Raw genomic sequence first — 14,488 nt, 5'->3', positions numbered from 1 at the left:
ATAGGTGTGTGTGTGTGCACAATGCATGTGTATTACTGAGTCATAATTCATATACCATATGATACACCATTCACGCTTTTCAAGGACAAAGTCAGTACTTTTTAATGTATTCAGAGATGCATAACCATCACCACATTTTAATCACCCCAAAAAGAAACTCCATACCCATTAGCATTTACCATGTCCTCCCAAACCTCCCAGCCCCTAACTAATTTACTTTCTGTCTGGAGATTCGCCTATTCTGGATGTTTCATATAAGCAGAATCATACAACACATGGCCTTTGTGACTGGATTCTTCCACTGAGCATAATGTTTTTAGGATTCCTCTTTAAAATGTTTAGAATGTATCAGCATTTCATTCCTTTTTATAGATGAGTAATACTCCATTGATGGATAAACTACATTCTGTGTATCCATTCATCAGTAGGTAGACACTGAGTTATGTCTACCTTTTTGGCTATTATAAAAATGCTGTTAAGAACACTTATGTGCAAGTTTTGGCTATTATAAAAATGCCGTTAAGAACAACTTATGTGCAAGTTTTTGTGTAGATATATGTTTTCATATACACAGGAGTGGAATTCCTGGGTCAGAGTACCTGTTTACCTTTTTGAGGAACTGCCTGTTTTCCAGGGCTGTACCATTTTACACCCCCAACAGCAGTGTACGAGGGTCCTGATTTTTCCACAATCTCAACAACACTTCTCACTGCCTGCATTTTTACTACGCTACATCTTGGTGGGTGTAAAGCATTTAGTATCTCATTGTGATTTTGATTTGTAGTTCCCCGATGGCTAATGATGTCAAGCATCTTTTCATGCGCTCAATGACTATTTGTTTCTTTTGGAGACATGTCTATTCAGTCAGATCCTCTGCACAGTTTTTGCTTGGGTTATCTGTATTTTTATCAGAGTCCTAAGAGTTCCTGATACTTTCAAACTGAAGGTTTCTAATCAGATGTATGATTCGCAAATATTTTATTCTCCCCTCCCCAACCCCAACAATGGACTCTTGGCACATGCAGAATAAAATCTAAATTCCGTGCCAGGATTGAGAGACCCACCTGATTTCTGACCTCATCTCCCACCACTCTCTGCACCTCACTGCCTGCCCCCTACCACCACACTGCTCTTCCACGAACCTGTCAAATTCAACCCACGTGCAGGAGTGTGTGTTCCCTTTACTCAGATCTTCTTCCCTGAAAACTTTAAGTAACTATCTCGCTTTCCAACTTTACGGCTGGGCTCAGATGTCACCCTCTCAGAGAAGACTGACCATCTGATCTAAAATACCCCTTTCCTCCCTTATCCTGCTATATTTTTTCTCACTCGTGCTTATTACAGCCTGGCATTATTACCACACAATCATGTGCCTATTGCCCTACTGGAATCTCAGTTCCATGAAGAATGCTATCTGTCTCATATGTTACTAGACCTTAAAGACCCCAACAGTTCCCAGCATGTTACAGGAACTCAATAAATATTTATTAAATTAAACACATCTACTACTATTTATCGAACACTTATTATGAGCCAAGCATTCCCCTAAATGCTCCAAATAAAATATCTTATTTAATCCCCCCAACAAATCTATGCTACATGGTAGATGCTAGTGTTACCCTACTTTTCCAACAGGTGAGGAAACCCAAATTAAGAGAGCTTAAGTAACTGATTCATGGCTCCACAAACAGTAAATGGCAGTGTCAGGATCAAACCAGTACCATTCCTGTCCCCACTACTCACTTCAGCAAGTCACTTACCCTCCTTTGAATCTCAGTTTCCTTATCCATGACATGGAAGTAGCTTTCTACTTTATAGAGTTATGGAAAAATTGGCTAACTGAGATCAGGTAAAGCACCAAGAACAGGGCCTGGCATGTTGTGAATGCTCAGTAAGCATGAGCTACAATGATGAAGATGACGCCAAGTACCATGATGAGATGACGCTGATGCTATGAAATCAATGGTTTGAGATCACAGCAGTATCACTGTTGGATAATACTGTTCACACGCACGCCTGTGGACAGACTGCTTTCTTTTAGACAATGACTAGACTCTTGCAGACGGAGGGACAGCCCACTGGGCCGCACAAGGGCTTCAGAGTTAGACAACATCACTGACTTTCTAAAGCCTCTGAAAGTACCATCATCTCCATGAAGATGGGCTCCAAGTGGCCTATTAGAGACAGAGACCTTGGCCTGAACCAGGGCAGCTGTTCTTCTGGGGCAAAGCCACACTTATAAGTTCCTGCCCTGCCAGCTCCACCAGCAAGGGTAGCTGAAGATGGCACAAACCACCCCGCTCACAGCTCCCCAGGGAAACAAGGGCCAAGATACTCACGTCCATGCACCACCACAAGGGAGACCCTGGGGGATGGGGTCACTCACTCACCAGTATGGGTCTGCCTGTGCGTCTCCAGGGCTTCCTCCTTCGAGAACTGGGCACCACACTGATCGCAGACAAAGGCTTTGGCACCCGCTGAAACAAAGGGGAGGTGACACTTTATTATTATTATTATTATTAAGAGTGACACTGCATTAGGAAAAGGGGTCCTGGGCTAAAATCGTGCAGGTGGACCCTGGGGGAAGGGGCTGAACACCTGTGAAAATCTCAAGTCAGGGATAACCCATGGCCCCAGAGCCAGCCTGGCCCCACCTCCAAGATGTGATCACCCACCCAACTGAGCTCCCAAATGCCCCCACCGAGGGCTCTCCCAGATGGAAGCGGGAACAGAACCAGAACAGCCATAACAAACAGCGAAGGGATCCGGGAGAGATGTGCAAGAAGAAGGGGTATCTTGAGGGGCTGGAACCCAGTGAGGGATGGAAAGGAGTCCCTGATAGTGTGAGGGGAAACGTGCCCTGCTGCCCAGACTATACGGGGAAAAAAGAAACTGCTGACACATCAGTACCTGGATAATTCCCTAACTGGGTACGCCCGGGGGCTTCCCTGGTGGCTCAGATTTGCTAAAGAATCTGCCTGCAATGCAGGAGACCCAGGTTCCATCCCTGTGTCAGGAAGAGCCCCTGGAGAAGGAAATGGCAACTCACTCCAAGATTCTTGCCTGGGAAATCTCATGAACAGAGGAGCCTGTGGGCTACAGTCCATGGGACTGCAGAAAGTTGGACACATCTGAGCAACTAACACTTCCACTTTCTGTGTGTCTAAAACCAAACTGTCGGGACTTTCCTGGTGGTCCAGTGTCTAGGCTTCCAATGCAGGGTGCTGGGGTTCAATCCCTGGTCAAAGAACTAGATCCCACATGCCACAACTAAGAGTTAGAATGTCTCAAAGAAGTTCGAAGGTCTGCAGCTAAGACCTGGAGCAGCCAAATAAATAAACGTAGGTATTTTTAAAAAGTCAAACCAAACCACACCTACCAAAAAATAAACTTAAAATATTTAACTGTCTACCCCCCAGGCACCACCGGCAGCTAACAATTTAAAATCTCTGAATGACTCTCCTTCAGAATAAAGTCCACAGTCCACGGGGTAACTCACAAAGCCCTTTCATGCTTTTCTCTTCTGCTTCTTCTCTCGCTCCTCATCCTCGTTCCCTGGTCTCCAGCCCTCCTGAGAAGCTCTGGTCCCCCTGGAGGAGCCCCACACTTCCACACTGTGAGCTCTCTGAGCATCCTTCTGCACCGCCTCTGGCTCTGACAGTCCACCCCTCTCTCCAGCCCCACAGTACATCATTATCACGCCTCAGCTCCAACCCTTGCCCCGGGTCTGGTGACGGGGCCCCTCTCCAGGCTCCCACAGCACTCTGTTTGTTCCAGGTTGCGGTCTCACTAGGCTCTCTCCTAAATGCCTGTGGACCCATCTCCAGCTCCCCAAGGGAGGAAGTAAGTCATGGCACGCACAGTTGTATCTGCCTAACACCCAGTGGGAATGAATGACTATATGTATCTGTGGAATAAACAAAATCAGTTCAGTGCAATTCAATTGGATCAGCTTTTTTGGAACCATTTTTACAAGCATCAAAATTAACAGGGCCACAATGTGATGATGACTTTCTACCACTTGCTAATGGCTTTCAAGGCTCTGTTACTTCATCTAGGAGGCACCCGTCACAAGCTTCGGCAGGTTTCCCGCCAAATGTCTTCTAGATGCATCTCGCCCCCTGCATGTTGATAACCACTGCACCTACTGAGGCCCTTGTGGGTCGTGCCCAGAACACTGGATGACTCAAGGAGGACTACCACACCACCAGCCACCCTCTGACCCACCAACAGAGGCAGGTTCCTGATTCCTCACACTTCCTTGCTCAAAAATATACAACGGCTCACAATTTGCACTGACTCTAAACTCCTCCTTGGGCGTCCCTGGTGGCTCAGCTGGTAAAGAATCTGCCTGGAATGCGGCAGACCTGGGTTGGATCCCTGGGTTGGGAAGATCCCCTGGAGAAGCGAATGGTTACCCACTCCAGTATTCTGGCCTGGAGAATTCCATGGACTCTGCAGTCCATGGGGTTGCAAAGAGTCGGACACGACTGAGCAACTTTCACTAAACTCCTCTACTTGGCTTTCAAGGTGTTCCATCAGCTCACCCGGTCAGCTGTCCAGCTCCACTGGGAACTGTCCTTGCCAGCCCTCTCCGGGTGCCGCGGGGCCCTCCTGGGTCACGGTGACCGAGCAACGCCTCTCTTCATTCCTGTCCATTCCAGTCCTAGCCCATTTCCAAGACCAAAGTACACATGTGCCAAACACGCCAGCCCCTCGCGGCTCTGCCCTTTCCAATCTGCTATCTGCTGCTGCGCTTTGCTCCTTTCCACGAGTCTGAGCACTTCTTTAAGTGTGCCTGTGTTTTAGGTTTGTACTGAAGTAGCGTGAGAGGCACAGCTATTTCTTTCACATATTTATAGCAGAAAGCAGTCTAGTGCTGTTTGCAAACCACCTCAGATGTCCTGGTGGGCTACAGTTCACGGGGTTGCAAGAGTCACACACGACTTAAGCAACTAAACAGAGCATATACCAGGCGTCAGGTGGGGTATTTGGCATGTATCATTTCATTTACTCCTAACAAGCTTTTAAAGCACATAGTGTGATTACCCCCATTCAGCGGATGATTCAACTCAAGTCCACAGAGGTCGAGGAGCTTCCTCAACGTCACACAGCAGCTAACTGCAGCAGTGGACTTGAACACAGGCAGCCCGACTCTGTCAGAGCCTTTCCTCTGAACCCCTGTGCCCTTCAGCCTCCCCAGGGTTTCATCTGCAAAGATGCCTCATGAATATGAAGGTGGGCTCTAGACTTTCTCCCCCTACAAAAAATCCAATGTATCCCTTTTATACCTCAAAGTTTTGTGTAAAATTCTAGTTAGGAGAAAAAAGTTCCACTGCTTTTCAGTTCAGTCACTCAGTCGTGTCCAACTCTTTGCAAACCCATGAACCGCAGCAGACCTCCCTGTCCATCACCAACTCCTGGAGTCTACCCAAACTCATATCCATTGAGTAGGTGACGCCATCCAACCATCTCATCCTCTGTCAACCCCTTCTCCTCCTGCCCTCAATCTTTCCCAGCATCAGGGTCTTTTCAAATGAGTCAGCTCTTCGCATCAGGTGGCCAAAGTATTGGAGTTTCAGCTTCAACATCAGTCCTTCCAATGAACACCCAGGACCGATCTCCTTTAGGATGGACTGGTTGGATCTTCTTGCAGTCCAAGGAACTCTCAAGAGTCTTCTCCAACACTACAGTTCAAAAGCTTCAATTCTTCGGTGCTCAGTTTTCTTTAGAGTCCAACTCTCACATCCATACATGACCACTGGAAAAAACCATAGCCTTGACTAGACGGATCATTGTTAACCAAGTAATGTCTCTGCTTTTTAATATGCTGTCTAGATTGGTCATAACTTTCCTTCCAAGGATAAGCATCTTTTAATTTCATGGCTATAATCACCATCTGCAGTGATTTTGGAGCCCCAAAAAATAAAGTCAGCCACTGTTCCACATCTATTTGTCATGAAGTGATGGGACCAGATGCCATGATCTTAGTTTTCTGAATGTTGAGCTTTAAGCCAACTTTTTCACTCTCCTCTTTCACTCTCATCAAGAGGCTCTTTAGTTCTCCACTTTCTGCCATAAGGGTGATGTCATCTGCACATCTGAGGTTAGTGATATTTCTCCTGGCAATCTTGATTCTAGCTTGTGCTTCTTCCAGCCCAGCATGCCTCATGATGTACTCTGCATATAAGTTAAATGAGCAGGGTGACAATGTACAGCCTTGATGTACTCCTTTTCCTATTGTTGTTCCATGTCCAGTCTGTTGTTCAGTTCTAACTGTTGCTTCCTGACCTGAATATAGGTTTCTCAAGAGGCAGGTCAGGTGGTCTGGTATTCCCATCTCTTGAAGAAATTTCCCACAGTTTATTGTGATCCACACAGTCAAAGGCTTTGGCATAGTCAATAAAGCAGAAATAGATGTTTTTCTGGAACTCTCTTGCTCTTTCGATGATCCAGAGGATGTTGGCAATTTGATCTCTGGTTCCTCTGCCTTCTCTAAAACCAGCCTGAATATCTGGAAGTTCACAGTTCACGTATTGCTGAAGCCTGGCTTGGAGAATTTTGAGCATTACTTTACTAGCGTATGAGACGAATGCAATGTGTGGTAGTTTGAGCATTCTTTGGCATTGCCTTTCTTTGGAATTGGAATGAAAACTGACCTTTTCCAGTTCTGTGGCCACTGCTGAGTTTTCCAAATTTGCTGGCATATTGAGTGCAACATTTTCACAGCATCATCTTTCAGGATTTGAAATAGCTCAACTGGAATTCCATCACCTCCACTAGCTTTGTTCATAGTGATGCTTCCTAAGGCCCACTTGACTTCATATTCCAAGATGTCTGGCTCTCAGTGAGTGATCACACCATCATGATTATCTGGGTCATGAAGATTTTTTTTGTACAGTTCTTCTGTGTATTCTTGCCACCTTCTCTTAATATCTTCTGATTCTGTTAGGTCCATACCATTTCTGTCCTTTATTGAGCCCATCTTTGCATGAAATGTTGCCTTGGTATCTCTAATTTTCTTGAAGAGATGTCTAGTCTTTCCCATTCTATTCTTTTCCTCTATTTCTTTGCATTGATCGCTGAGGAAGACTTCCTTACCTCTCCTTGCTATTCTTTGGAACTCTGCATTCAAATGAATATATCTTTCCTTTTTTCCTTTGCTTTTTGCTTCTCTTCTTTTCACATCTATTTGTAAGGCCTCCTCAGACAGCCATTTTGCTTTTTTACATTTCTTTTTCTTGGGGATGGTATTGATCCCTGTCTCCTGTACAATGTCATGAACCTCTGTCCATAGTTCATCAGACATTGTATCAGACATAGTCCCTTAAATCTATTTCTCACTTCCACTGTATAATCATAAGGGATTTGATTTAGGTCATATCTGAATGGTCTTGTGGTTTTCCCTACTTTCTTCAATTTAGGTCTGAATTTGGCAATAAGGAGTTCATGATCTGAGCCACAGTCAGCTCCCAGTCTTGTTTTTGCTGACTGTATAGAGCTTCTCCATCTGTGGCTGCAAAGAATATAATCAATCTGATTTCGGCGTTGACCATCTGATGATGTCCATGTGTAGAGTCTTCTCTTGTGTTGTTGGAAGAGGGTGTTTGCTATGACCCGTGCGTTCTCTTGGCAAAACTCTATTAGCCTTTGCCCTGCTTCATTCTGTACTCCAAGGCCAAATTTGCTTGTTACCCCAGGTGTTTCACTGCTTTGAGGTAATTTTAAAATCTTTGTTATTCAGTCCCTAAGCTGTGTCCAACTCTTTGCACTCCATAAACTGCAGCACTCCCGGCTTCCTTATCCTTCACTGTCTCCTACAGTTTGTTCAAACTCATGCCCATTGAGTCGGTGATGTCATCCAACCATATCATCCTCTGTCACCCTCTTCTCCTCTTGCCTTCAATCTTTCCCAGCAGCAGGGTCTTTTCCAATGAGTTGACTTCTGGCATCAGGTGGCCAAAGTATTGGAGCTTCAGTTTCAGCATCAATCCTTCCAATGAATATTTAGGATTGATCTCCTTTAGGACTGACTGGTTTGATCTCCTTGCAGTCCAAGGGACTCTTAACAGTTTTCTCCAGCACCACAGTTAAAAAGCATCAATTCTTTGGTGCTCAGCCTTCTTTGTGATCCTCACGGTTCGTCCTCACACATGGACGAACTCTCACATTCATCCATGACTGCTGGAAAAACTATAGCTGTGACTATATGGACCTCTGTCAGCAAAGTGATGTTTCTGCTTTTTAATATACTGTCTAGGTTTGTCATAGCTTTTCTTCCAAGGAGCAAGCGTCTTATAATTGTCTTGGAGTATTTAGCACACTAAGGGCGAGAATTCAGAATACAAGTTATACCAGTATAGACCTAAATACTAATAAACATTTAGGGCTTTGATCTTGTCTACATTCCTGACAAGGAGCAGGATATACCCTCTATTAGGGGCCCAATGGAGAAGGCAATGGCACCCCACTCCAGTGTTCTTGCCTGGAGAATCCCAGGGATGGGGGAGCCTGGTGGGCTGCCGTCTATGGGGTCGCACAGAGTCGGACACGACTGAAGCGACGCAGCAGCAGCAGCAGGGGCCCAATAAATATTACACAGCTGACTAAATAAATGAATGATAAAGTGCCCCAGGAAAAATATGAAATTACTTTTCCTTAAAGAGTTTCAAAAATAACTAGTGTCATTTGTCTTCAGTGGCTGAGTAGAATTTTGCCTCAAGGCAGGGAGAATACCATGATCCCCTCCGGGTATCCCTACAAGTTGCAGGGTGTCCTAAGGCCAAGCATCTGTAAGCGGCTTCAAGAGCTTCTAAGAAAGAGCCAGGGAACTTGATGGCAAAGCAGTCACCATGTGCATCCACCCTGGAGGCAGCCAGGCCACTTTTCATCCATTCATATGGGAAATGCAGCAAGTACCTCAAAGGGCAGAGGTGGGAAGCCTCAGAACGGAGGAAACCATCCCCGCTTACAGTGAGAAACTCCCCCCCAGCTCCAAATCATCAGCCAGCAGTGAATTTCTGCAGATCTGTAAGGAACTGGATTTTAACCCTAATTTTTGCTTTGATCCTACCAGTTCTCACAGCTCCCTAAAGGACTTACAGGTTTTGCTGGCCACGCCACGTGGCATGTGGGATCTTAGTTCCCTGACCAAGGACTGAACCTGTGCTCCCGGCAATGGACAGGTGGAGTGTCTTAACTATTAGACCACCAGAGAGGTCCCTTCCTGGGTCTCTAAAGAAGAAAGGGAAGGAGGGCCTCAGGAGGGAAGCAGGGGCTGGAAAGGGGAGGGCCCACCATTACCCTCGCCATGATGCTAGAGCCCTGCCTCTGGGTGAGGAGCCCACTCGGGCTGCAGCTTCAAAGGGCTGTGGTGATGAGGATTCTTAGAAAACAGTCCCCCGTGTGGCTGCAGGAGCATCTGCTTTAATGACTGAGAAGCAGGGAGAGGCCAGGTAGGCAATCACGGGCCAGATGTGTGACATCGTAGAAGCCAGATGAAGATAAAGCAGATGATACCACACGTGATCTTCGCAAGGGTAGCGGCTTGGCCCAGGCCTGACCACATCTGGCTGCCCTCAAAGTCCTCTGCTCTCCACCCCTTGCCTTGCCGAAGTCACAAACTGAGCTGAGTGTGTGAAAGTCCCCCATCCTCAGTGACCGTGGGTGACGACCCCCTCCCACGTGGATACCAAGGACATAGGCTCCCACGCCCGCCTCCACTCACGAAGCCTCTGTACTCCCCATCCCCACCCAGACTCCCTCCGCAAACCCTAAGCCCAGGAGTAAGGGCAGGCAGTTACAGGATGTAAGAACCGGGTACAGGGAGGCAGAGAGCCCCCCTCTCCCAAGGAGGCGTGTGCCTTTAAATTGTGTCTGTAATGGCTGGCTCAGAGGCAGAAATATTTGGCAGCCCTGAAATTAAAAGTGATAAATTTCCTCACCAAGCTTTGATCGATAAAAGAGGCCTCATCTGTTAATCAATAGGACAGTCTCTGCCTGTTTACTGTGCATATGTTGTTTGCTGCTGCCTCCAATGTGATGTCAGGTTTGCATTCAGAGCAACTCAAGTGTGCATAAACCACATGGCCATTCCCAAAATGCATTACGGTGACATCACCCAGCCACTAATACATTTATAAAGCATCAGGGCAAGGGGGTGGGCGGGAAGGTCCTGCCAGTTGAACACAATGGGCACGTAAGGACACAGCAGCATTTACAGCCCCCCCAAAAATTTCTTAGGGCTCATGCAGGGCAGGGCTCAGGGACAGACATTGCTTGCCATCCCCTCCCTACACAAAGGGGATGTTCTCTGGATGTCTGTTAAGTAGTTGCCAAGAGGGGGAATTATAGCACATGGAGAAAGAACACATCCTGGCCCTCAAGAAGCTTATATTCAAGAGGGGAAACACTGTTAAAAGTCAGGTAGATATAAAACAGGTGGCAATAAGCCATAAAGAGAGAACTAAATATGTGAAGAGGGCCAAAGAAGGCGGGGGCTGTTTTTATGCGATGAGCTGACATCTGAGGAGGTGAGCCCACAGTCTTAAGAAAGTCCGTTCCAGACAAAGGAAGAGCGAGAAGGCTGGCTGGTTGGCACATGTCAGAGAGCGGAGAGGGACAGATAGGGTTTGAAACATAGGAGGATAAATTCAACAGCAAAGAGGCAAAGCCACATGATGATCAAGCGGTCTAGACCCTCGCTGTTCCCCAGCTATTACAGATCAGGGTGGACCAGAGGAGAGAATGGCTTGATCCACAGCAGTGAGAACGGGTCCCAGGCCCGTCTCAGCCACGCCCCGCCGTGGACCTCACACCCCTCATCACATCTCAACACACCTGCATCTCTGTCTGTAAAGTGGGAATGATCGGATCCATTTGCCTCACTTGAGGCTATGAGAACCCGAAGAGATCATGTAGTTAATGACAACAAATCTCTAGTTAATCACCAGGCACTCTGTGGACAGGAGATTACTGATGTTCTTTATACCTTGGCGGGTGGAAGGGGCACAGCAGAATGTGGTTAGGAGCGCAGGATTCGGATCGGACAGATCAGAGTTCAAATCCCAGCTAAGCAAATCACCAGCTGTGACCCTCGGCGAGTTGCCTAATCTCAGTGAGACTGTCGCTCCCTCTGTAAAATGGGAACAGCAAGAGACAGTCCCAAAGGGGCTGTAAGAAGCTGGGCAAAGTGCTGGGCCCCACGGGCCGGGGCAGAGCCACAGAACCGGTCAGTGACACTGACCACCAGCCCAGATGGGCTCGGGGCCAGGACTCCTTTCAAGAACTCCTTTGTGCGAAGTATGATTGATTTTACTGAAATTCAATGTACAGCTATTTGGGGGCCATTTATCTTTTGTAAAGTGAGCTCACATTTGTAAAGACATATTTCACTATAATCACACACACACACGCACACGCACACATGCCTTGTCGTGCTAATTTAAAAGGTGAGGGATTGTCTTGTTGAGGGAGCAGAGCAATCTATCAGAGGACCAACATGTCAGTATTGACAGCTCTCTGTATCCTGCCCCCTTCCCCACACACCCCTGCAGCTTCTACATCGCTGCCCGAGGAGCTCCATTCACAGGTCTGGCTGCCTGCCGGACTCCTTTCCTCTCTCTGTCTCCCCAGCAGACTGCAAGCTCCATGAGAGCAGGCAGGGCTGGCATCTGGCTTGTCCTCTACTCCAGGGGCCCCCAACCTCTGGGATCTAATGTTTGATGATCTGAGGTGGAGCTGATGTAACAATAACAGAAATAAACTGCATAGTAAACGTAATCTGCTCAAATCATCCCCAAACGAGCTCCCCACCCCCCTGAATCATCCCCCAAAACTGGTCCTGGTGCCCAAAACGTTGGGGACCACCACTCTACTCCATCCCCAATTCTCTCCGCAGTACCTGACGCGTGGGTGGCGCTCACTAATTGCCCCATAAACCAAGAAACCCTCAGGCAGGTTCCTGGTTTGCAGAACTGGCCTGTGAAGGGGACACTGGGCACTCAGGGCACTGCCAGGCCATCCCCTAGGGGGTGGCAGAGTCCTTGGTCTACACGTGCTGGGCTGCCTGCTGTCCCTTTTTCAAAACTCAAGGACACGGTCTCCGCCTGGAACTCAGGCAGTCTGGAGGAAAAGGAATGGGAAACAGGAAGTGGAGCTGTCTGCTTCCCCTGGAGCAAGACGCCCCTCTCCTCTGCCCGCCCTCTGGCTCCCTGTCCAGCCGCCCAGGGCTCACTCCGCTGCAGTGAACAAGCAAGCCCTCCCTCCAGCCCACTCGGCAGCCTCTGATCAGCCCAGGTGGACCCTCCACAGGCTGGCAGAGATCTGCTGAGCACACCCACTCCTAGTCCAGACGCTGACTTTAGCTGAGAAAAATGGGGCTATGTTAGCCCCTCAGTTGTGGCCGACTCTTTGGGGCCCCACAGATTGTAGCCTGCCAGGCTCCTCTGTCCATGGGATTCTCCAGGCAAGAATTCTGGAGTGGGTTGCCATTTCCTTCTCCAGGGGATCTTCCCGACCCAGGGATCCAACAGAAGGTGGCGGGGGGGGGGGGGGGGGGGGGGGGGGGGGCGGTGTTGCGGGTGGGAGGAGCCACCTGACCATTCTGAATTCTCCCCTTCCTCCCTGATGCCTCCAGAAAGTGAAACAAGGGCCAGAGGAAGGAGGAGGGCTCACAGCAGGTTAAGACTGGGTGAAAAGAAAGGAGGCAGTTGCCACAGCCCACATGGAGGCGGCCTCTGTGTGTGTGTGGGAGCCGCTTCACTCTGGGCTAAGGATCACCCCGACTCACAGGAATCAAAGGCGAGACATGCCAGAAAAGCACTTTCAAAACCATAAAGCTTTCTATCAATGCCCAGCATTCCAACAACAGAGCTGCAATCCAGTAGAAGCATGTCAGGCAGGCTGCCCACAGCCACCCTCCTCTCCTGCCACCCCCTCAGGCCGCTCCTCCTTGGCAAAGCACAGGGCCTTCTTGCCCAGAAATGGGGTTGGGGGTCCCGAGCACCTAAGGGAGGGGACGAGAAGGCACTGCACACAATCAGATGTGGCCTGGAGCCTCTCTGAAGCCAGTAAGGCACAAGCCAATGATAAAAGGAAAAAATTTCAAAATCCCTTGTCTCCCAAAACTCTCCCACCCCCGTGCTAACAAGAAGGGGCGGGGAGGGGGCAGGGAGGAACCAGTGAAAAAACACCTAACGTTTGCCAGCATCTAATGTTGAGTACTGTGTCCTTTTTCTTTTAATTCCTTGAGATTTTAAAATAAACATCTTGACTGTTCTGATGAGATATGCATGCCTGCTTACATAAGGAAGTACAGAGTGTACCAAAACAGCAGACCCAAAAAAAGCATAAGCTGTCAGAACAATGAGTACAGACTCCGGGCATTTTACAACGGGCCATGGTGTACAGTTTTATTTACAGTACTTCTTATCTGACAGAGAACAGTACACTGGCTGCCAATTCCAAAGGCCAGCACTGCATGTTCTTTCACTCAAGGAGATGTGTACTCCCTAAGAGGAGCTGGAAAGCCTGCGCTCGCTCTCTCTCTAGCTCAGTCGTGCACTCTTTCACCTTTATCAACAAAACAAAAACTGATACAGAACCAGCATCTCTGTAAGAGACACAGATTTAGGGGAGAGGAAACAGGGAAGGCAGGTGGGCAGATGTGGGCTGCCCGGAAAACAACCAGCCCTATCGATTGGCTCAGGATATGGTTCAAGGGTAGTTCTCCGTGACAACCAAGTAGGAGAAAGGTCCTCCGGGCCTGGCCCAGCTTGCAAGATGGGGGTGGCAGGGTGAACTAATAACCCTGGGCCTCAATCAAAGGTAGGACTCAGAAAGTCACCAGGACAGACTCCCTGGCCAGGCGACAGAGATCACGGAATGACCGGGGATTCTGGGCGGCAGACTCTCCTGATCTCTAGACGTCAATTTCCCATCAATGCACTGCCAAGTGCCAAACACAGTGTCCCTCATCCCTATCACTCAGTTCTCAGCCCGGAGAGGCTTAGAAAAGCTCCTCTGTTACCACTTTTAACACCAGCAGATAACCCACTAGGCTTAGAAACACAGTCCATGGCCCATAGAAACACATATACTAAATACACAGCTGCAGAGCAGGGAGAACCCTTGCTCTGGAATCAAAACACACACAGGTTCAAGTCCTGGGTTCTACCATTTCTAACTACCACCCCCTAGTAAGCTAATTATCTTCTCTGGACCTGTTTCTTCACCTGTAAAACTGGGCACAGAGTATCTACTTCACAGGGCTGACTGGTGACTCATTTAAATACTATATGTAAAGTCTTTACCACCATGCCCGGCATCCAGTAACTGCTCAATAAAAGCTGGTTGTCAAATTGACTTCCTCGTCATTACCACTGCTTGCTCCTCTTCCCCCGGGGTCAGTGTCTGAGACCCACACAGACATCAAATGAATGTAATACACATCTCATAACATTTAAAACATTCTCACCACCCCAGACCA

The 14,488-nt window shown here is 48.1% G+C and overlaps 1 protein-coding gene across 4 annotated transcripts in view; it reads right to left on the bottom strand.

Moving 5' to 3' along the window:
* ZBTB16 (zinc finger and BTB domain containing 16) overlaps positions 1 to 14,488 on the bottom strand; it is a 204,806-nt gene that overhangs the window by 68,279 nt on the left and 122,039 nt on the right. For all 4 annotated transcript variants that reach the window (XM_019974559.2, XM_019974557.2, XM_019974560.2 and 1 more), the window contains exon 4: positions 2,391 to 2,477. In XM_019974559.2, the coding sequence (XP_019830118.1) occupies positions 2,391 to 2,477 (87 nt within the window). The remainder of the gene's footprint in view (positions 1 to 2,390; positions 2,478 to 14,488) is intronic.

Source organism: Bos indicus, chromosome 15 (genome assembly GCF_029378745.1).
Source record: "Bos indicus isolate NIAB-ARS_2022 breed Sahiwal x Tharparkar chromosome 15, NIAB-ARS_B.indTharparkar_mat_pri_1.0, whole genome shotgun sequence".
Classification (NCBI taxonomy): Eukaryota; Metazoa; Chordata; class Mammalia; order Artiodactyla; family Bovidae; genus Bos; species Bos indicus.
This window is presented reverse-complemented; position numbering and strand designations above follow the sequence as displayed.